This window comes from Melospiza melodia, chromosome 1 (assembly GCF_035770615.1).
Source record: "Melospiza melodia melodia isolate bMelMel2 chromosome 1, bMelMel2.pri, whole genome shotgun sequence".
NCBI lineage: Eukaryota > Metazoa > Chordata > Aves > Passeriformes > Passerellidae > Melospiza > Melospiza melodia.
Window position 1 is genome coordinate 80,336,925 of NC_086194.1, and position 24,836 is coordinate 80,361,760.

Genomic DNA, 24,836 nt, shown 5'->3' on the forward strand with positions numbered 1-24,836 from the left:
TGTAGCACCTATTTGTATTTCAATGAAGAGAGTACTGATAAAAGAGTCAGGCCCATGAATTTCTTGCTTATTTCTGGACATATGAGTATCAGTTTGACAGTGTAATTTGGGAATCATAGATCTCAGTGTTTGCTTTCCCCCAGAGAAAGAAGACACCAGCATTATTGAACTATGTTCCCAACAAGAGTGTATCAACACACTGTACAGGAAAATCTCTAAAATGTTATTTTTATTTTCTTCAAAGAGCAGCAGAGAGAGACAATGTGCCTTTTAAAACTGGTTTTGAACGGTATTTCAAACAATGCTTTCCTAAAGCAGAACAGGCTGCAGACTTATTTCCTCTCAAGTTTGCAGCAATAGCAAAACTGATCAATTTAATTTTAATTTTGTTTCAGCAAGTTGTATGCTAATTTTATTTTTAAATGTTCAAATCTTTAATCTCTCCAATGTAATACATCTTCTACTCTCAAAGATTATTTTAGACTCCCTCTGCCCTCCTTTTGGGTCCTAATGCTACATACCCTAGCTAACATGTAACCATTATTTTCAAGCTTGAGAAAACACCGGAGGATCCCTGAATACACAGAGGAGGAATGAACTGAGTACTGTTTGTCTACCTTCTACATGGTTAGCTAGCACAAAATATCACCTACAGATAGCAAGTGTCTCATCATACAGAAGTATGCAAACCAATCTCATCCCATGGTAGAAGATTAAGAGAAAATAAGATGCAAACTGCAAATAAAGATACAGCTAAAACTACACCTTAAAAATAATGACAACTATTTTTTACAGTGGAGTACTCCATTTTATCACTTACTCAGCTCTGAGAGTTCTAAGTGTTTTCCTGTTTTCAGTTCCCAAATTCATCCTTACTGGCCATGTTAAATGTTGGTTAAGTCTTTAAACATGGTTGTTCAGTTCACAGAGACAAAATCTCCACGCCAATATTATTGTTGAAATAGTCACATACAAAAAAATTAACATTAACTAAAAGCCTAATACATCCCCAGAATGTGTTGAATTTAGGTAATGCATGGTACACTGATGCATACTTCCCTATCAGTTTGCTACATTAAATAATTTCATTTTAAACACCTGTGCAAGTTATTTATTAGGGAGAAGTTGTTCAGAATTCTTGAGAGAAAGATTCTATACTAAAGGACTCATCTTTGTATCAGGTAGAAGAGAAAATAACCATACACCACAAAGATTCTGGTTCCATTTTACTCTATTATTTTAAAATGCAGGTTACAAAGATTAAAATAATAAAAGGCCATCTTAATCCTCATAATGGTACATATCACCTGTCTCTGTCAATGAGACATTTAAAAGCATCTCTTTATTAGAAACACAAATCAATACACTCAGGGGACTGCAATAACTGCTTCAAGCAATTTGTATTATCATTTCACTCTTGATGTTCGTACTCAGAGCAACTTATTATGAATGGCGTGAAAATGGTAACCTGTCACTGATGATTGTTTTTCTAAACCTCTTGCAATAATTTTTTTCTTTCTTAATATAATTATCTTCTTACTAAACACAGGTCTAGGTTGTAAGGTACAGCCCACAGCTGAAGTTCTATCTCTTTAAAACTGAGAGTGCTCCCCAACTTACATTAGAAACATTACTGATTAAGTGAAGAGCTATTTGCTTTGTTTAGACCTGAAAGAATCTTGTACAGAGGGAAGCATTGAAACCTTTGGTATCTTCTTGACGGAAAAATCTCTTGAAAATGTTTTAATTGCTTGCAAAAATCACTGAAGAGTGCTCTGGGTAGTGACTGGAACATCTTGTTCTACCACCACTGGTAGCCTGAATAAACTTTAGTATTCTGTTATAAACTTCAAACACTTCTTAAAACTACTGTCTACCTTTAACCAAATACTGTACAGTAAAATAATCTGGGAGAAGTGAAAATTAATATTTAGCTGTGAGACAGTATTATAAAGGTCTGAAGAGGAACACTGATACTTCAAAGGCAAATGCCCACATTACCACCTGTAACACTCCTAGCTAAAGGAAATATAATTTTACTTTCAGAAGGAGACTGTAGCAGACTGTACCAAAATTCAAGGCAGCAGCACACATGAAACACACCACAGCAAAAGCTTTTAGATTTTTGGGTTTAGGTACATCTCTTTTTAAGTTTTCTGAGAACAGAATGTGGCAATTCCAGAGTAAGACTAACTTACCTTATTTTTTGGATTGGATGTGTTCATTACACTTCGTGTTTCCTTGCCTGTGTAAATAACAACACCAATTACAGTTCCTGAAAAACAAACAAAACCCCAGAGGTGTCAGGTAAATGAGAGAAGATGTTCCCAAATTACAACTTGCACTAATTTAGTTCCTTAAATAAATCAATTGTATGAAAAAACCCCCAACATTTCTGCATAACACTGTGAGTGCTGATTTTCAGAATGAAAAATGAAGAATTATTTTAACTTCTGCAATAAACATCTGTAAAGATGATAACATGCTTTCCTTCTTTTTTATGGAAACAATACTTCCAATGGAAACTGGTTAGAAACTTGTATTTAAACTTAAAATTTCCTCCAGCTGTTTTCAGAAGTTAGGACAGCATAAATAACTGCAGAGTGAATAAAAAATGAGTAAAGTGGTGCTGAACACATCACACATCAATTGCCTGCTACCTCTGCCATCTATAATGAAGTAAAATCTGATTCAGCCAATTAATTACTTTGACAGAGTGTTATACATAAATATTATCTTCATTAGCTTATAAAAATTTTAATTTTAAAATTATTTTTAGCCATTTTTTACAGCATGGTATAGGAAAATCTGGCTTCAGCATGACTTAATAAATTTTTATATTAAAAAAAATTATTTATATTATTAATATGTTACATAACACTTCCTATTTCTATTACTTCATCAGGTTACCTGAAATGGTTTTATGGCAGTACAACCAATAACGTGATTTTTCTGGGGGTCACTATGATATGAAGAAATAATAAACATAACTATTCAAAAACTGCATACTCAGAAAACTTTTTTAAAAAGTAGAAGTATTACATGTTTGTCTGACATTAACTTAGTCTTTGGCAATTAGAACCCCATATAAGATCTGCTATCACTACTCTTGTAGTGTAACAGGTTGTAAAAAATTGAAGAAACTCCCAAAGACAAAAATAATGATAGTGAAAGATGTTTGCATTAAAGATGTCTGCATTTACTCAAAAATAAGAATGTATCCCGGTTTAACCCCAGGCAACTAAGTTTTATGCAGCTGTTCACTCACTTCCTCCCCAGAGCACCAACGACAAGGATGGTGAGGAGGATAAGAAAAAAAAAATTGAAAAGAAAACAAAACAAACAAAACCAAAAAAAAATCTCATCACAACTCACAGATTGAGATAAGAATGGTTTAATGATTGAAACAAAGTAAACATAACAACAATAGTAGTAATACTTGTGATAATATTATAAATATTGAAATAAAGAGGAAAAAACCCCAAAAACAAAAACTAAAACCAACCAACCAAACACCAAACCCCACCTCCCCCCAAAAGAAAACAAAGACCAAAGTGAAACAAGTGATGCACAGTACCATTGGCTCATGCCCACTGATCAATGCCCAGGCCACCCCAAAATTCCTCCAATAGTCACTAATCTATAATTTCTAAGCCCTTTCTACTGTCTCCAACCAATGGCCACATATCCCTTTGGGGCACTTTATTTTGGAGTGATCCTGAGCTGACCTGTGTCCAATAGTCAGAACATATTGGACAATATGCTGTAGGGAATCTCCTCCTGCACACTCCAGCAACCTCTGCCTTCACAGGTATCTAGTTCAGTAGAAGCTGGGAGGACTCTACGCTCCAGATGGCACATTTCTTCAAAGCTTTGCCTGGCTGCTGCAGCTCAGAAAAACAAACTGTCCTACTTGTCTCATATTTTGTTCTTTGAAAAGTTGGTTTCAAAGGTGAAAGTCAGACAAATTCCATTTTGATGACTGAACTTAGAGCAGAATTTTGGTTAGATCTGACTAAGCTGCTGCTTATAACAAGTCATTGATCTTAGATTTTAAACTTTGTGCCATCAGCACAGTATCAGTGATAACTAAGTGCTCCTTAAATCTGAAGTACATTGGTGCAGGGAGCTTTATCTGTAGTTTCATTGTTGTCCCACAGTGGTTGCAGCAGGTACAGTTCTGGTATCCAATAACGAATTGAATCCAAGCTGGGATTTCTGGAAGCACAGCCGTACCGCAGGCCTCAGCTTACTGAAAGCACCGACTCCCCTATTATTGCATAAGGAGCAAACTGGCTCTCCTACACTGGGCAATCCCTGACAGCTGTGGGGGGAGTGCTTAATGCTGGGGAGAGAAGTTAGGACATAACCCTAGAACAAATGTGGGCCTAGAAAAAAAAGAAAAGCAGACTTGTGATAGCCAAGCATACTCTGGATCCCGTGTGTGATGATTCCAATTTTGCTGTCTCCCAAGCAAACATCTTCACTGTATGAACCACAGAAAAACCAGGGTGTGCTCAAATTAATTAAAGTCATAGGTAGGAGTTGGCAGAAAATACTGCTTTTGACAGCTGTGCATTTATATAAATTGTTCTGATTTTATCTAAAGTGACTTCACAAGACTGACATCTGCCAAAATGATGATGCAATTTCATTAATACAAATCTTCTCTTAATAGGTATCTCAGCAGGTTTCTCAGAAAGCTGCATTATCTTGTTCAGCATTTGAACCACACTAATCATTACCACAAGTGGAGAACAAAAAGCTAAAGTCCATACTGTAGTGGACCTTCTGAGGCTTTTTAAAATTTAACTGCTAACTGTCCTTTCTCCCTTTCTGAAATGAAATCTACTGAAGTTTTCAATAAGCACAAACACCACAGTCATTGATGCCACAAGCACAAAGCATCTGAAAGATAAGTAATTTAATTGAAGATAAACTAAGAGGTTTTCAGAAAACTCAGTGGTTTAAGTTACTTGCTTATATTTAGAAGTGTTTCTCCAGGGACAGTAGTTTTGCAAGTTTTCACTAACCAAAATTTCCTTTCCTTCAGGCACTGTTATTAATTCCACAGTGATAATACAGATATTAAGAATGACAGAGACTCTGTGCCTTACTGTTACTTTTAAAAAACCTGCTAGAACACAACTTGTAAGTGGATAAGTCAGAATATTTTTTTCCTATCTCACTTATTAAAGAATAACTAAAGGATGACTGCATGCTTTGGACTTGAGAAAAAGGCTTTTGATTTCCATCCCTGCCAGAAGCTTCCAGTGTGATCCAGGCACATTAATCTTTGTCTTTTTTAGGGTTAGGATAAGCATCATACAGACGATCACCAGATCTCTGTCAGAGCTTTACAGCAAAGGGCAAAAAGCCTTGCAAATTGGGTATCAGTAGGAATCTCCATTTAGATATCTAAACTATCAGTTTTGAAACTGGGTATATATTAGGCGCAGTAAAATGGTTTTCCCTTCCCCCCTCCCATTTAGCTCATTATTCTTTTAAGGGGTAAAGCGACAAACTAAATGCAGGGAAAGTAAATGCCTTCCAAATGTACAAATTTGAGTAACCTCATTCTTCTGAACATTATATTTTGATACAAAAAATGACATAGAATAGTTTATTCTTGAGTTGTTTGGAATTACACAATTTTGTTGAATCAATTTTTTGGTTCCCAAAATTCATGAAGAAAACAAAAAAGTCTTAAATTATAGCAAATACTTTTCTTGTCACTTCTACTGTTCTAGCAATAGGTGCTTTTTTTCTCTGTAGAATCCATTACTGTAGTATTCTGATATTCTCATGAGCTTTGGTAATCTGCATTCAAAATGCGGTTGATAAGATTTCTTGAAACCGTTATACACTTAAATTTACTGTTACTGATCTGTGAAATAATTGATTTGTGGTCTCTCTCTTCTAGAATTATCATGGCATCAGCAACCAGAGCTCAAATTTTCTGAGGTATTCCCCACATAATTCCCCAAACACTTTTCCCAGCCTAACCTTGACCCTCTGTATCACCTTGACAAGTAGCAGTGGCATCTATCCTGGAGATAGTGGGCTATCCTACATGATGCAATGTGGTTTTTCTAATATGTCAGAGTTCTGTCAGAAAATTCAACATCTATTAATCACTGGGAGGAGAGCCCCTCACCCAAAAATTGTCCTGTATGTCCTATACAAAACCATTTTTAAAAATTAAATTAGGCTTTGTGTCTGCAACTCAGGTACATATTCCTTTCCTGGGTGTCAGTGATGTAGCTCTCTCTGCTCCTGAGACCGACACCATCAGTCAGTAATATGTCAAGATAATAGTGTTAGGTTGACCCAGAACACTATAACAACCTACAAGGGGTTGGAAAGGGCCTAACAGGGTCCCAATGAGTCACACATTTGCTTGGCTTAGTAACAGATGCTGTCCAGGCTGCTTAGAGAGCACTGGAGGGAGCAGCCTTTCAAGCTAGACAGTATTAAAGACTGTCATACTAAAGAGTCTTAGGGTAAATGAAGAGATATACAGGAAACCTTGCAGGGCAGAACTCTACCCTCCCCTATCTGGACTCAGGCCTCAAATCCTCTTTCTCGAACCAAAGTGGAACAGTAATAGAATTATTAGGTTTGCACACAGACATCATAGACTTTTTCCAGTGAAAAATGTGTGTAACAGAACTGTGAACCTAGACAGTGAGGACATTGAAATCAGGTACAAGTGTGGGTGAAGTAGCTGTCTACAGAGCAGAAAAACTGCCCACTTTCACATACTACAAGCTGTTTATTCTTCTGTTTTCATGAAATCCTAGTGTCATTTATGTATAGAAGCTGTGCACAAGCATATTCTTCCACTAGATTTTTCAGATATAATTAAAGGCTGTGACTGATTATACCAGGGGAGAGAATGCAGAGGCACCTGCAAACTTGTGTAGGCAGAGTCCACCTTTGATATCCTGCCATGGCAGGTTTAAGCAAGTCACTTATGTATGTTTATAATGCAGTCAGACAGTGACCAGAATTTTTATTAAGATTTTCAGTTGTCACAAATCTTGGAAATTCAATTATTAAATCTACTTTAAAAAAAAACCCAAGCAAATTTAATTAGCTCAGCATCAAGTGTTCTAACTTAGTTTTGTACATTCAACTTGGAAGTGAGATGGAAACAACTGAATGATGCATCAGTTATCAACCAGATCTAGAGCATCTTAATTTTAACAATTTGCTAGATGTTTTACCTTATGGTCTTCCTCAAGACTATATGCACAGTGTACCTCTAAGATCCTGTAAATGTCTTATTAGATAAGCAACAGACTGAAGGAAATAATTTCCTAGTTTTTGCTGAAGGGCTAATCCTATCAAATGCTAAAATTACATCCACACAGTTCCTGAGTAATTCTTAAGATCTGGATTTTTGGCCTACAGGACAATGAATACTTACATGAGAGAAGCACATTACCATGGTATCAAATTGCAGTTAATACATGAAATTAGGTAAGTGAAATGAATGATATGCCAGAGGTTAGATATAATTAATGTCACAAAATCAGTTACTGAAGGAAATTATTTTTGTCTGGTACCTAAATTCAAGGTAACTTCTGTATGCACACCACAGCACAATTTTTAATTTCATGATCACACTATTTTTCCCTTCAGAAGGCATTGCAGTCTTGAAGAGCCATTCAATATTTTTTACCTTGTATTGTTCAGTGAGTTTGCCCTTAGTCTGCCTTAAAGTATTATTCCACTATTAAAAACTATGTCCCAACAAGAGAATTATCTTTTTCTATGTTTTTCCACTGCCATAATTAATAATGAGCTAAAGTCCTTCATAAATAATTAAACTTTCACAAGACCCCTCAGAAGTAAAAAAGTCAAACTCATCCTAAGGTATAAATTTTAGGGAGAACTGTTTCCATTAATATAGGTGCCAAATTTTAATAGCAGACCAAGAGCAATCAGTCAATAGCTACACTTCTAAACAAAATCATCTACCATGGAAATGAAAACATGAACAGCTTTCAATTAAAATTCAAATATACTGATTCAGAATTAAAGAGTTTGCAAATGCATAGTCTTTGTTTGTAGTTTTCTTCCCCACATAGATTTGAGGAAAAGGAAATTCAAATCATGTTTATACAGTATTGAAATTTATAATTCATGAGAAGCATCTTTTTATCCAAAGTTAAAAACCTGAGGACAGCTTTAGGCATCATCCATTTGACCACAGTTTTAGAGTGGTAATTTTCCAGTAATAATTTTCCAGTGCAATCAAACCAAACAACACTAACAATCAAAGATCATGACTGTCTTTTCAACACTTGGGAAGGGAGTGCTCAGTCACAGACTTCTTTTCTACCTCGTCAGAATTCATCTCTTCCCCACATCCTTCCAGCAGGCCCCTCACTGATGTAAGAAGTCTTCATAGTAGGGACTAACTTTACAATTTAGCTGGAAATTTCTTTAGTTCCTTCCCATTTCTTGGCTGTTTCTAATTGTTCCAATTCGCCATCTTAAATCCTAGCTCTCTTCAGAAATCATGCTCTCTCAATTTCTTATTCTCCGTTGTCATGCAGAATAACCACTGCCCTTTTGAATTTTCTTACATAGAGCAAAAATGAAAAAAAAAAATTTCTGCTCTAAAAATCAAGAAGTTACAATGGCTTAAAGTCTGAATAGAGCATCTAGGTATTAATGTGTACTCATTTATAATATCTGGGACATACATGAAACAGTAATAATATTTAGATCCCAATATTTTAAAATTGCCTAACTTTGAAACTTATCTACTCTCTCTGATTAAGACTTTGCCTAATAGAAGATACTAATCACAGAGTATACATAGAAGAAAAGCTCCTAAAAAATACAAAACTACCCTTGTTTTTCAGCACAGAAAAGCATCCACTATGATTGAAAAGAGCACCTTACAACTTAAAGTTTTAATTAAATCAAAAAGGTCAGTGATGTCAGTGGGCTACAAGGGACTGTAATACTGAAAGATCAAAACTGAAGCTAAGAAACCCCCAAAGCTATTAAGGAGGATTAAAAATGTATGAAAATATTTAGAGCAGCATGATAAAACCAACGGGAAGGTGGAAAAGCAACAGTTTAATAGCCTGGAAGATAAAAGTATTTTACAATGTGAAATATTAATGACTTTTGAAAAAAAAGGATGCATTTCCTTGGAAGTATTTAGATACATTGGCAGCTTTGTATTGCAGCACTTACCCGAAGCAACAACAGTGCTTGCCCATAATGTATTTTCTATGCTAAGGCTTTCATGAACTGCAGGATCACTGTCTTCCTGTTAAAAATAAGAACAGCTAATAAGGGAATCGCCATTGCAAGAAGTTAAGTACCATGTTATACCATCTGAATAACTGACATGGGATATTTGCAACCTTGTATCAATCACTGTATAATAGCTTTCATTGCACATACACAGATACAAAACACTGTCTAAAAAGTGAAATGACGTTTGAAGTTCATATTACTTCTACCCAATCATTCTAAAAGAACTAGTCAAAAGTATTTTAAAAGTAACATATTCTTTTCCTCAGATGTATCAACCTGCAGAGCAGTATGTTACAGCATGCACTTAAGGTGAGTTATGAACACTAACTCCCAAAAATTCACACCCTGTTCTGTATTTAAATCATGTATAATTCTTACAGTGAGCTATGGTGATCATCACTTTGCACCTGATCAACATCATATAAACTTCAGGGAAAAATATTGCAACTTAAAATGAAACACAGGCTTGTATTATCTTACTACATGCTTACAAAATATATACTCCTTGGGAAAATACTTCCAATGGAAAACTGCTTCCCTGATTACTTTAAACATCCCCTTTTTTTCCTCCCCTCTCTCCTCCCAAGCAATAATGATCTGCAGATTGTAAACAGACAATCTCTCATAATCAATTTGGAGCATGTACAGATTTGTTGCTCATTAGCAGCTGTGAAATGTGCTGTTTACAACTTTAGGAGGTAGGATAATCAAGTGTATTTGATCAAATTACAGATTGTAGCTAAACATTTTGCAAGAAAGGGGAGATGACTTATTTATCAAAGTATGCAATATACATATTGTCAATAATCAAAACCTATGCCCATTTTTCATTTCTATTTTGAAACAATCACCAAGCACAGGAAGAGCTGCACAGAAATTTCTGTTTCTAAAAAAAGAAAAATCTCCAATTAAACACATAACTTTTTGTGCATAGATCAAGAGATCCCAATATAGCAAGGAAACTATAGCTCTTACTCTCCTAAGCGAGGAAAAATTGTTATTTAAAAGGCATGGAGAACCATTCTGGCAAAAACAGAGGGGAAGAGGGGGAGGATATGGAATTAGCCCTAAGATGAAAACCACCAATTCTGAATCAAGACTTATATTCTGACAATCTTGGGATTAGCAGAGTTGGTTAGGTCATGGTGCTAATTATGCCAAGTTTATGGTTTCAATCCCCATTATGAGTCACTCACTAAGATTTGGACTTGATGATCGTTGTGGGTCCCTTACAATTCAGAATATTCTGTGAAAAATCATTAATGCTCTATAAGATTAGCTTTAAATTAAGAAAAATGAGAATTATTTTTTGATTCTCACCTCAGGAATTAATACTGCAAGAATTATTTGTTATACTCCTACATCTCAATGCTTAGATTCCTGGTTTGATTTACAATTGTTCCCAAATTATTTGGCTTCTGTGATTATTTCTTGTGTTTATTCCAAACAGAAAGTAAAAAGAACTGGATAATGTTCAAACAGAGCAATAAGGAAGGTCAACATGTCTTCCACACTAGATACAACTAAATAAACCTGGCTTCTAATGGGGAATATGACAGACATCTATGAAACAAGCACCTAAAAAGGGATGATAGATACTGCTTATTTTTACTAAAGAAGAAAGAAGTCATAAATAAAGTCAACAAAATTGAAAACAGGCTATCATTCTTAAATATGTACTTAGTCTGTGTAACTTCCTTCAATTGCAATATTAAAAGGTTACACACGTTCAAGGGTGAACTGGGTAAGTTTAGAGAACAAAAATTCATTGCAAGTTACTTACAGCAAACAGCTCTAACTCAGGAAATTTCCCACATCTTGTGTTAAGAAACAGGTGGCTCTTTTGAGGAGGAACTACTGTGTCCTTACTCTAGTTGTATTCTGCTTCCCAGCACTCTGCTTCTGGCTGTTGTCAAGAACAGGATACTAAGCTAGGTAAATCCTTTGTTTTCCCTTATTTTTCAGTTAGCAGATTGTAAGACTGAATTGTGAAACTCTTCCATATTACAAGAAGAAATCAAAAGCCCTGCAATTATTGTAGAGAGCTGACAACAGGGTTAGGAAAAAGTCACTTGTTTAATGTCTAACACTGATACAAGATTAAGTGAAATACCTGGTTTTAGGTGATTCAAAATAGGAAAACATCAAATGAGCTCTCTCTCTTTCCACTCATGCTCATCCACAGAAGGGTCTGCCAATCCCTTATCTTCTCCTTATTTCATGTCATTATGCCCTCACCTAAAATTTTCAGCTTTCTTCAGTTCATTCCATTTCCAAAATATCACACTTTCCATGCCAATCAGATGATGACTTACCCTTATTTTTCTTTTGTTCTAAGTTACTCAAATGAAAAAAACAAGGTGCATTTAAGGGTTTAGCTGTTTCACACTATATTTATTCGTACTTCTAGAGAGACAGTAGGGATAGATGAAGCAGGGAAGGACAAAAACTGCAACTCCTGAGTGAGACCAGACCTGTGTTAAAAAGATATTTCTCCAAATTTTCTGACACTAACAGAACAATGTATGTTTTGGGTTAAATGAAATCCATCACTCGCTCTCATAGCAGAAATTTGACATACAAAGACTTCTTTGTCCAGCTGACAAAGTTTCCACTTAAGGTCTGCTGGGTTGAGTTTCATTTGGCAGCTGTATGTTTCTTGGTCTTTGGGTTCTGAATTAAGTTCATTACCAGAATAGTGGAGTTCAGTATTATATTCAAGCTTCATATTCAGGCTCAGTTTTTTAATCTGTGAGCAGCATTGATTATAGAGGTTTAAATTGTCTATAGTTTCTTTGCACAAATTAGTCTGCAGCTCATGCATGTGCAGTGAGAAAGGAAAGATGATCAGTGAAATAAAAATTGAATACAACCCATTTTCGGTCCTTTCATTATTATTTCATAAAGTCCTTTCATGAATTCATAATACAGCTGACCAAAGATCATGACAAATTTCAAGGAGTCATTAAAAAAATTCAAAGCTCTCATTTTTTAGAAATTTTTGTAAATAATAAGCGAGGTCTTTGAGATGAAATCCCTAATCCTTGAGTAAACCAGTGTACCACTTCTATTTGACCTTTTCTATCTCAGTTCCCGCATGACAGGATACAGTACAACAACCCCCATCAACTTTTGTAGGAAAGTGGAATACACATTAATTTACTTGAATCACTGAAAGAGATTCCTTCTCCAACCCAACCCCACAGTTAATTTTTATGGCTATGTTCCTTTTACTGGTATGTGTTTTGGACAGGGTCAGATTAGGTTCCATACACATTAACTCCCTAGTCAAGTTGTCTGTATAGTTGTTACTGCTGGCATAAAGGAAGGGGAGTCACAAGGATTTCCAAAACATAATGCCATTATCTTCAGTGGCAACATAAAAGCAAGCCAGATTGACGTGAACACAACCATTGCTTTAAAACAGGTAATTCTTTACCAAACATGAATAAAGAAAGTGACTTAATGTTCTCTCTACTAAAATGCAAGGCATATCCAAGAAAACATCTGTATAATTAGCGTCAGGCCAGAGATTCTACTCATAAATGAATAAAGCTACATGCACCAGGTTTTACATCAGTTTAGGTTTGTTTTAAGCATTAAACAAGATGCAATATTGTAAAAAATTATATATATTATACAATATAGTTCTGTACCATATGAAAGAAAAAGATTATTGAAGTAGTTGAACCAAACTCAATGGGCATTTGTTTTCTAAGATTGCTATTAGAATCTAAAAAAATTAAGATATAGTTCCAAAGTAAATAAAGAGACTATGGGGACAGAACAGAGCTGCAACATACAAGAAATAAAAGGAAAATATTCTCAAGGGAATAGTGAAAGTAACACCCAAATTTAAACAAAAAATAGCCAAAGTTAAAAGCAAGAGAGACTCTCTATGATCCTATACAGAAGTAAGCAAAGGTTAAATAATACTGGCTATGCCAATACACACCTGATGTAATGCTCTAGTACACTCTTTAGGCTCTAACTGGTAAAAGTTGGGTTAAGAAATATGATTACCTTTTATTGTCTTTTTACAGATTTTCAGCATTGATAAAATTGCTCCCTCATTTATCAAGCCTACAGAGGAGCATCAGACAGAAGAGAAACTCTAGTAGTTATATCTGTTTACATCCTTGCTCTCTACACTACTATTTAAAAATAAGCTCAGCAAAGAAATGGATGATGCCCTCAGAACAAATAAAACTATCTCATAAATTTCCACAAAACACTAATTTAGCTTATCTATTGTTTTTTGATAGGCTGTCTAGTAAATGTGAAAGGAGGAGAGGAATTAATTTATGCCATTATTCAAGGGCCAGACATGATCATGCAAGGACACACACTCACTTTCATGCACTGACTGCATATCCAAAATCTGTGGTGAACAATGGAAAACCACACCAAAATTTATGGAGAATTTTGGAGAATGGAAAACAACTTCATGTGAAGCTAGCAGATATCACTAAAGTAAAGCAAAGCTTTTATGTCTCCTGACATGATTATGTAGGTGTTCTGCAAAATATATCTTCTGTCAGCCCACAGGGTTTTTGTGGATAGATTTGTACTTAGACCTTGCTTGTTCATAAAAACTCCAGCACTGTGCTCCCAAGTTTCTGGTTTGTTTTATGGACACATACTTTTTGAAATTATCTAAGTTTGTCTTTTACATTGTTAGTACTCTGTCTCCATAATGGGGGGAAAAAGAAAAAGAAAAATCAATGTGCTATTACCCTGTCAACCTACCCTTGCAAGAATTCTTTGAACATCAATGCTTAAGTAGAAAAAATGTACGCATTAGCATCACTAAGCACACTAATTTTTTTTGCTTTAACATAAAATAGAAATTAGATGCAAGAACTGATTTGTTGTAAGAAGCAAGGGCTCACATCAAAAGCAGAAAGATAAATCAGTAAACAATTGTCCTAAAACAGCATTTCACAATGCAGAAGGTACACCACTAACAAAAACCAACCTTTGAAAAATCTCTAGTGTGATTCACTGTGAACCAAATTTGAGGGCAATGCCCTCACATGCTTTAAACTGAACACACAAGTTCAGTTTAAACTATCCTTGCTACTGAAGCACCCAAATAACCATATATGCAATCCTGAAACCATAAAATGCACCACAGGTATTTACACCCACTGGGATATTTGAATCATACAGCTTTTATGACGTGTACAAACAGAGCCCACAACACAAATTACTGTGATGATTTCCCAATGTCTCAATTACTTATACCAGAGTTGTTAAAAAGATTCCAAAGAGTTCAATATATATGTAGGAAATTACACACTTAGCCACTGAGAGGAATAATATGAATTTACAGCTGTTAATAGAAGTTTCATTTGGACAATTGGTCAATACAAGGTTTAAGTAAACACTGTTGCTTACTGCTTTAGAAGGTGTGAACAAATGACATTTACTTTGTAGGCAGCATGGACGATGGAACCCAGTATAAATTGGTCTTTGAGAGGCAGCAATTGCAATATTTCATTCATCAGTGTATTTACAACTGTGAACTGGAATTCCAATTACAAAACAAAATCTATTAGCAGTTTGAGTCACGGGGAAAAAACCCTTCTCTTTACCTCCGCAGCAGTTAATTTTCTCAAATTATTTTAGAAAAAAGACATCAAGAGGAATAGTCTAACACCACTGAGTTTGGCTGAAACAAACAGAATAATCACTATATCTGCTAACATACTGCTACAAAACTCTAAATCTATGAAAAAAAAAGAATTACTACCTATTAGGACACTGCTTTATAAGGTCAACTTTAGCAGGCCACCTTTTAAAAACAACAGAAACAAGACATAGATATGATTGCATTGTTATTTTCATAATTAGTTTTGAATATAATTATCTGTGGAAAAGAGATTCAATACAAAGCCCCCAAAAGTAGCTTTTAGCTTTTTTTACATTTTGAGAAAACTGAACTTTAGAAGTACAGCAGAAATGCTGTTAAACAAGGCACACTTTTATTGCACATAAACTAGCAGATACATTGTCTCAGGCTACTGCTATTATTCAACTTGTCAGTTTTCGACATATATGAACAATACATCAGATGCCTGGAAACAGTATACTGTTCACAAAGAGTTTCACATAAAAAGATTAAAGTGATGTCAATCAACAAATATTCAACTCTCCAATTCAGATTTTTTCTGATAATCTTTATGCATTCGTTTTCTGCCATACATGTTTAACAGGATATTTTTTATATGAAGTATTGCCATGGCAGGAACATAGGAAAAAATACTGCTGTAAAGTCAAGAAAAGATCTGGTACAAAGTTGACACTACATGTAGGACTAAGGTATTAAAGAGGAAAGTAGAAAATTTATTAACATGGACTACTTACCCGTGTGAAAGTGCCCTCAAAACTGTGGATATCCAGCTGTGGCTTCTGAGCATAAACATAAGCATTGATTGAAAAGAGATCCTGTAAAACAGAATAATGTATTTGTTATTACTTAAATATAATCATTTATTTTGAAGACCTGGTAAAGATTCCAGTTTATGACCCTCACCAACCCACCCCAAACTAAGCTCACACAACTTTTACCCAACTAAGAAACATGGGGGTTTTTTCCAGTACATCTTGCTATAGAGGAATCACTTTCAAGTTGATATCCTTAATGTGTTTATAGTTCAAAAACTAAACTGTTTTACATTTATGAGTTAGATATTTTTATCTAATTTCTTTTAACAGCCCCATTTTAATTAATTATAGTGTAATCTTACAATATTTTCCAGATATTTGTCCTTCTCAAAATAAAGTGGGAGAGGGAGGACAGTTGATTTATTTGTTGGTTGGGTTTTCTAATGAAACAGGAAAAAAAATACTTTTCCAGCAAAGACAAAGCCAACTGAGTACAAAAGGCAACAATGAAATGGATTCGAGTTCTCTTGAATGCTCCAGCACCCCAGTGAAAACCCCACAAGAAAACCCTACCAGCTTCAGGAAAGCCTGACTACATCAACAGGATTACTCAAATCTTTAAACTCAGGGATGCATCAAAACTAGTCTGATAAAATTTGGTCTAACATATTGTGGTACCACTACTCATGACAGCAAACAATCCACAAATGTTCCTACCCTAAAACTAAGAAGAATAGGAAACACCTAAGATAGTACACTAACAGCCTCTATAAACTGATGGCAGTATACTATAAACAAAAGAAAAAAACCTTAATAAATCTGATGATTGTTAGATATTAAGAGTTGTCCCTAGAGACCCAGGGAAGTTCACCTTAAAATTCTGAAACAATTATTTCATCAAGTAATTGCTCTAAAACATGCACCTTCCACAGCAAAAATACTACAGACTAAAGCCATGATAGAAAGGAATTTGTCAATCACAAAAGCAAATTTTTGGTGCTTTTTAGGTGATAAGAACCAACAGCAGCAAAGGGATTTCAAAAGGAGTTGACCATTTATGCATACACAACAGTCCAATTTCGACTCTGGAGAGGAGCAGATGCTGGATACTAACTCCCAGTCAATCTAAGAATTGCAATCTCTGATCAAATGGAAGATCGTACACCTTCCCACTCTATGCAGCACCTAATTATTTGGGTTATCTCCATCCCTTACTACCAGATGAATCTTGCAAAAGGCTAATCAAACACCATCTCTGGGGACTAAATTACATGGGTACAATACCTTGTTCATGCTAGCTAGGATGTGCTGCCTTCCAAAGGAGAATTTATTTTACAGCCTCTTTCGAGGACATATAAACCACACCTTGGCACAAATGCTACTTTTAAAAGTAGGCCATTATTTTTTTCCCCAAAATTTTCAATGTAAGAATGTTTCACAATTTGAACAGTAAAAAAAATTTAACTAAAAGTGCAATTGTCTATTTGTGTTAATGTCTTAAAACCCAACATATTTATATCCTTTCTTATCTCTGATACAATGGCTAGACTGATGAATATCACTATATTTTTGCTTTTCATTATCAAAATGAATGCTTTCTTAAAATCCAGTGTACATTTATGAAATATGTTTGACTTTAGTTTAAAAATGTGTAGCTCTATGAATAATAAATTGTATTTATATTCTGCACACAAGAAATTTCTCATTGCTTCCAAAAAACTTTATATTTCATATGCTTTTCAAAATATGAATGAAATCTGAACACTGAAACTCACAACTTACCTTTATCTTAACTACTAGACATTTATTGAAGTCTATCACACAAAGTTCATTCATTGCACCCTTGTTCTTCCTACCTACTTTCAACGAGTTCACGAGAAATAATTCATATGAAACTAATACACATGTGGTGTCCTATATCTTCATCATTCACTTCTCTCCAATCTGTTATCACCTACAATTTAGCTAATCTAAGCTATTATGTGCTTTATTATGCAAAGAAAAATAAAGAGTCTCTCAGTAGTGGATAACAGAAGAAAACTAATACCACACACATGCTCATATACACAATAAAAACTGCTAGTGAAATGCGTCAACTTCTCTCTTTTAAAAGAACGCCTTACTGGAAAGCAAAATTAAAATAAAAGAAAGTAGAAATATACACCTTTTTAAAGTGAATTGGCATTTGTACAGTAATATATTTTCCTTGGTTCTAATCTATTTTTTTCTATGGTGATCTCCTTAGTTTCATCTCAAACGTAAAAGATTCAGTCTACCTATCTACATTCCTTTGGTGTCTTTTTATGTTTTAGTTCCCCTTTTTTTTATTTCTCATTTAACACCTAAATTTGTGTTTTCCATTTTTTCTTTTTTGAATTTTAACTGTGAAACAAACTTACTTATCTTTGTGAAAAACTGAGATCTGCACATTATTGGCATTACTCAAAAATGCTACAAGCTAGAACTGGCATAGCGTTCCAGAAGGGCATGGGGTTTTTCTGCAAATTAAAAAAACCTATGTTCTGAGTGAAATCTTTCTGCTACTCATGAATTAAATTGGCATTTAATTCATGAGTAGCAGAAAGACATAAAAGCATATTACTTGAGCTCAGTAGATTTCTGAAGTATTTTTTTCATTATTAGGGTAAAGAAAAGAGTTAAAGATTCTTATTTGCTGTAGCCAAGTGTTCTGTACTCCAACTGGACACCATTCTCAGGCCAATAAAATATGGTAGTTTTATAATACGAGGTAAAAAAAATAAAAACTTGAAGAATGACACAGTTACAGAAGACAAATTTCCTATGGACTCCATTCAACAACCAGGAAAGGTTACTGTAATATAAAGATATTTTTTCACCAAGTGCTGCTTTTCCAGAATGAAAGCTCTGCATTTCTCCTCTCAATGTCTTGAAAGAAATGGTGAGGGTGATTTTAACAAGGAGACATCATGATTTGTAAGCAACACTACATGTAAATATAATTTCCGCTCACTAGGCAAGAAAAAATTACCCTGTTCAGTTATGTCATTGCTTTCCCTTATACAAAAGCAGGGGGAAAGGAAATTACCTTAAACAAAGGATTTGATTCTATTATTTTTAGAAAAGGCAACTACTTTTTATTAATGATTTAACTAATGGAGGATTTTTGAAACTCAGCTTCAGTAAAGACTTATTTTCATACTAATACATTGAACTGCTGATTCACTGAAGCCAAATAATTTTACTGATACCTTCAACAGAAACAGTATTCTATACCTAAAATTACATCACTTTTAGGATGAAATAAGGTCAAATGATCTCATTTATTTTCTTACTCAAGACAAAAAAACCACATTTGGGTGGGGATTGTAACAGTTCTAGATTTAAAAAACTATATGAAAGACTTGAATCTCAAGTAAAAAATATTCTTATATAAGAGCAGATGAGTTTTTCTTAAAAATTGATATGCATTTAATTATCTCATACTTAATAATTGTGAAGAATGCATTTCATTCTTCTACACCTCAAGTCAGAAAATGACTTTGTGACGGTATAATAATGAAAATGCTCTGTTTTGCATTTCACAATTTAAAAATTGCCACAGTTATCAAAAACACAGAAAAATCTCCTCTATTAGGTCAAAGGCAACATTTGTTCACCTTACTTAAAGATCATTAAAATACATTCTTAATCATAACATGTAGTTCATTGCAAATAAAATTGCCTTTGGTTCAATAAAACTAATTAAATGTAAATGGTATTGTTTACTGCCGTATGGATCTTCTGATATAAATCAGCAAGTCACCATTTATTGAAAATTACAGTGACCTCACTGCTGTTAATAAATACAGCTGATCACACAAGCTAGAGAAGAATGCCTCAGAACTTTTGTATTGCCAGAACTGTCCCACCTATAACTATGAAACTGCAAGAAACCTAATCCAGGTGTTACCATATTTGCTGCCCAGCCATCATTAAGGGACTTGCTGAAATTTTAATTCTCTGATCACATTAAGTGCTTTAGAAAGACAACAAAATCTGTACCGATCATCTTGGTGGTATCATCTGTTCTTTAAGAAAAGCTCTGAAGGTCTGCAGGGTTGTTTGTGCTGGGTGCCACAGTGGGTAGGATTACAGTGCTGCTCTGGTGACACGGCTGACAGCTCATGCCAACACAAGATACTCACTCTCCTACCTCAAAGGAGGTTGTAGCGAGGTGGGGGTCGGATTCTTCTCCCAGGTAACAAGTGACAGGAGCAGAGGAAATGGCCCCAGGTTGCTCCAGGGGAGGTTTAGATTAAATCTTAGACAAAACTTCTTCTCAGAAAGGGTGCCAGGCATCGGAACAGGTTGGCCAGGGAAGCGGTGGAATCACCATACCTGGAAGTGTTCAAAAGGCATGTGGATGTGGCACTAGGGTATACAGTTTAGTGGTGAACACAGTGGAGCTGTTCACTTGATTCAATAGTCCTAGAGGTCTTTTCCAACCTTAATGACTATGTTTTTACAATTAAAGAAATCAAAATGAGTGATAAATATGGAGAGTTTATTCTATCCAACACTACAGCTAATTATTCATAGTCTACTTTATGTTCAACTTGCATAAATTGTATTTTTTAATTATTAAAAACATATTTCAATATGGAAGCATGAACTATAAGTCTCAGCTTTGAAGTACATCAAAGATGTGGAGGAGCCATGTAGTGAGAGTCCTATGTATTGGATAAGTGGGTCCTTATAGTGAGAGTCCTATGTATTGGATAAGTGAGACCCAGCTATTCTAAATGAGCTGCAGCTGCGAAGTCCTTAGCTGGGCAGCAGCTGTGGCTCGTGAAGGTAGCTGGGATAAAAGGGGGTGGGCTGAGAGCCCTGGAGGAGCTCCTGTGAAGCCATGTGGAACTGCATGGCAGAGAAGAGCGGCATGGTAGAAAACCAGCTAGAAGTTATGGACTTTAGAAATATAATAACAAGAGGATGGGATGCTAGAAATATGAAATATACAACAAGATAACAACAATTGGTGACCCCGGAGTGATAGAGCCAGGACTGTGAGAAAGGTGGCCAAGAGCTGCAGAAGAACATAGCTATTGAATCAAGGAGCTGTGGCAGCCAGGAGCTGCCAGAAATATGACCTTTGAGCAAGAAGCTGCGTGTTGTACGAGGCCTTTGGGTCTCGGGATAAAACATGTATTGTAAGGAAATGCATATATTGTACTTGAACATCTATATTGTATTTGAATATATCTGTTAGTAATAGAAAAAGGGGGAAATGTAGTGAGGGTCCTATGTATTAGATAAGTGGGTCCTAGCTATTCTAAATGAGCTACTGGTGTGAAGTCCTTAGCTGGGCAGCAGCTGTGGCTTGTAAAGATAACACGGATAAAAGGGGTGGGCTGAGAGCCCTGGAGGAGCCCCTGTGAAGCCACGAGGAACTCTGCTGCAGAGAGGAGCCCCTGTGAAGTAGAGCGGCATGGTAGAAAACCAGCTAGAAGGTATGGACTTTAGAAATATAACAACAACAGTATGGGACTCTAGAAATATGATAATAACAATAAGAATGCAACAAAGCCACTGTGGCAGTGATGCGTGATGCGTCTCTGGAAGCCACTGTGGGCAGAGGCTGGCTGAAATAATGTGATCCATCCAGTAACAGCCCGAAACGTCAGCCCAGGGGCAGAGAGGGCAGAGCCGCCGTCACTGAAGCCCGCTGCCCTGGCTGGCACGGCCTGGGAGAAGCCGCCGGGTGCGGGTCCATCACACGGCCATAGGGGTTTTTAGCCTCGGGGCACGCCGAGGGCTGTGCCGGCCTGGGGAGCCGCCAGGGGCGCTCGGGAGCCCCGGGCCGCAGGCGCGCATCGGCTGCACTGCCGGACACGGCGGCTGCGCGGTCACTGCGCCATCCGCCTGGCGTTCCGTACAGGAAGGGAGCCCCACTGGGTAACTGTAACCAAATAATTCTGGGGACTACATTTTGACTTCCTGTACGGCCCACATACAAATATAGCTTATGACTATATTATAAAGCCCAAAAATAAGCTGACAGTAAAACAGTTACATAATGGTATTTTTTGTTAGTTTGGTATTCACAGCTTGCTTAGACCTCCATACCAATCTCTGAAGTTGTCTATCCACAGAGTTTCTTTACATGGCTGACACTCCTGCATATCACTGTAATTTGAGTAAAGGTAAAAACATCTTTGCAGAAATCTAATTATTAATGTGCTTTTCTACAGGAATGGAAATAATATTCTGTGATGGGTACTGAGCAACATTTTTTGTGACGGATATGAGAATCCCTTAAAAACCATTTAGATTTGGGTTCATTAGCCTACCACTCCACCAAAGCAAGTCACAGACAGATGTGGCTTAGGAGCAAAGCAGACATAAGACATGAGCATCGCAAACGTCTAAGTCTTGCTGGGAGCAGCCATTTAAAATGAGCTCAATGAAGAACCACCAGGTGTAAGTGGTTTGTCCATACCCCATAGTAGAATAATTTGAAAGTGTTTCAGTTTAGTTGGCAGGAAATATTACACCCAGTGTCAGTCACTTCAGGATGAAATGTCAGCTTATGCAGACAAAGCCTTGTCTAGCACTTGTTAAGCACCAATAATGAGTGGTGTGAGAAAGGGCAGAGGCACATCAACTGCTTGGTGGCTTTCATATGCTGCTGGTAGCCAGGAGAGGTGCGTTAAGTGAAAGCAGCTCCTGATTAACCACACTTACAATATGACTGAGGTCACCTACAGCTCAAGAGGGAGAGTATAAAGATCTTGCAAGAAGCCCAGAACAGTTAGATGGAGGTTAACAGCCCTAAGTGGAAACAACTAAGGAAGAAATGGTTCCTATGTTGTACAGCTGACCCCCACTATATTTTTTCCCAGATGAACAAATAATTTCTTGGCAATGACTTGCCTTCCCTCCCCTTCACACCCAAAACAACCATCCCTGAAGCGAACCTTCATGTCTGCAGGAAGATGAGGCTGCATGTCCCACCATTCAAATGCAGACATCCCAACTTCAACCACTTCTGATTTACTAGTCTAGAAAAGTTTATTGAGTTCTCCAAATCATACTGCACAGATTTAGCCATAATTTTGCATTATCACCATAGATGTCTAATGCTTTATTTATCAAGTCTATTGATATTTTTTTAAACAAAGAACATAATATAAAAGTTACAATACAAAAATTTCATGTTCCTTCTAACATGAAAGCTAGAAAGGTAATTCCATGCCTTCTTCTAACAAGAAGGGAAAAACTTTAAACATGTATTTGAATTTTTTAGGGGAAAAAGAAAAGTTAATGCAAAAGTTTTTTTTTCTTTTCCAAACAATAACGCAGAGAAGCCTCTGCATTGTTACTTACTCCAGATTTCATCAGCCTCAGTAGACCAAGACTTCTAAACTGAGAATATCAAAATTATAATCAACAAATAAAACACTGAGGCAGTGCCTTGCAGAGTATTTGCAACTGCAGTAAGTGGTGTTTCCAAAAAAAAAAAAACCAAACAAAACATAACACCTAAGTTGAATACAGGAGTAACTGTTGGAGAAGTACTACTAAATTAAATTTTAAAAAAATTAAAGCAAGATAGAAAGTTGACTGTATTTTAGTCAAATACATTACATGTGTCCCAAATTTGGATATGACTTTCTTTTATGAGAAAACAAGAGAAGGCTTTGATTAAATATTAAAAATGACAGCAGAAGCGTTATTACTAACAGTAAATTCAATTGCAGGTTACAGAATATTTGTATAAGTCTGTTCTGGCACTAGAACTCATGACTTGAAGCCTGACTTGGCATCTCTGTCTGGCATGACCAATCTTTGGTTCCAAACCTTGTTCTCAAATTCTCTAAAGTACATTTAAAGTGCAATGTAACTACTTCTTCCTTCTGTCACTTTTGAAGGTAGTAGTCAGAGAATATGAACACAGGAGAAAACTTCTCCTTTTTGCTAGTATGACACTGTGGCAGCTACTCTATTTCTGGAAGTGTAACTGCAGAAGTCCTGTTAAGATCCAGCAGATAATCTAACACTTTTACCATTGAGATGGAATATAAACAGTCTTCTTAAGGTCTATTTGCCTTTAATAAAACACTTAAAAGATTTAGTGTAAAAACACCAGAAAATCTGTGGAGGTAAATTTCCATGAGCTTGTCACTTGAGTATGTTTTCAAAGGAGGTCTCCTAATACCAAGCCAACACACCAGTATAACAGAAAGCTTTCCCAGTACAAAGGAAACAATTGAGCTTCTTGTACAGGAGATGTTTATACAATTTTACATTTGCTTTTGTAGGTATGTGTCTATTTTGGATGTGTATATATATACACATATGCACACACACACAGACACACACACTTGTGCTCCTTTTCATGACTGTAGATCTACTTGTGATACAACAAATGAATGTACTCAAAAAATACCCACATTTAGGCCACTCTTAGAGAGCTCTGCTTGCAAGAACTGGCACATTGTACCTAGTTGGATCAGAAAGAATAGTGACAACAAAAAGCACGTCATCTTCAAGAAGCAGACTATGTTTCTCAAGCTCACAAGTAAGTGATTAAAGCAATGGTTCCTGAGACAAGAATAATTTGTACTTGCAGTCTAACACTTGGTTGAAAACACTGTAACTGTGACTTGCTTCTCGACAGTGTGAATCTCTGCATGGACAACAATGAGAATCACTAGGGTGAAAGATAAAAATCCAATTCTGACTCAGTTTCTTTTCATTGCAAAACCAGGAATATTTGTGCCTTATTAATTGTAAAAACTGAGGTTCTGGTAACGGGTATTTTTCAACACCTACATTAACTGTAATAATCTTTTGGACAACAGATATAGATGCATACACAGAAGATAACTTAAAAGCAAACAGAATGCTTACCCCCAAAGCTGGCAATCTTTGTGTGCAACTGACAGCAACCTTCAGTTTCCAGTCTGTTTCCCCATCTAGCTGGTCAGTTCGAATGAAACATGAACCTTGAAGTTACAAAGAGACATCAAACTATTATTTCCATTTCAAAAATTCAGTTTGGGTTAAAAACATGTAAAAGAGCGAAAAAACCCACAATTTACAACCATTTTAAAATAAATGTGCAAGATGTAAAAGATTTGTATTTTGGAGTGTCTGTGTGCTCTCTTCCAGGAATGCTTTAGATATCACACAATTGC

General features: G+C 35.9%; 1 protein-coding gene across 3 annotated transcripts in view; it reads right to left on the minus strand.

Annotated features, from left to right (window-relative positions):
* Positions 1–24,836, minus strand: part of ATP9B (ATPase phospholipid transporting 9B (putative)) — a 155,398-nt gene that overhangs the window by 68,139 nt on the left and 62,423 nt on the right. For all 3 annotated transcript variants that reach the window (XM_063159571.1, XM_063159562.1, XM_063159581.1), the window contains exons 8-11: positions 24,550–24,644; positions 15,655–15,735; positions 9,220–9,295; positions 2,199–2,275 (exon numbers count right to left, since the gene is read on the minus strand). In XM_063159571.1, the coding sequence (XP_063015641.1) occupies positions 2,199–2,275; positions 9,220–9,295; positions 15,655–15,735; positions 24,550–24,644 (329 nt within the window). The remainder of the gene's footprint in view (positions 1–2,198; positions 2,276–9,219; positions 9,296–15,654; positions 15,736–24,549; positions 24,645–24,836) is intronic.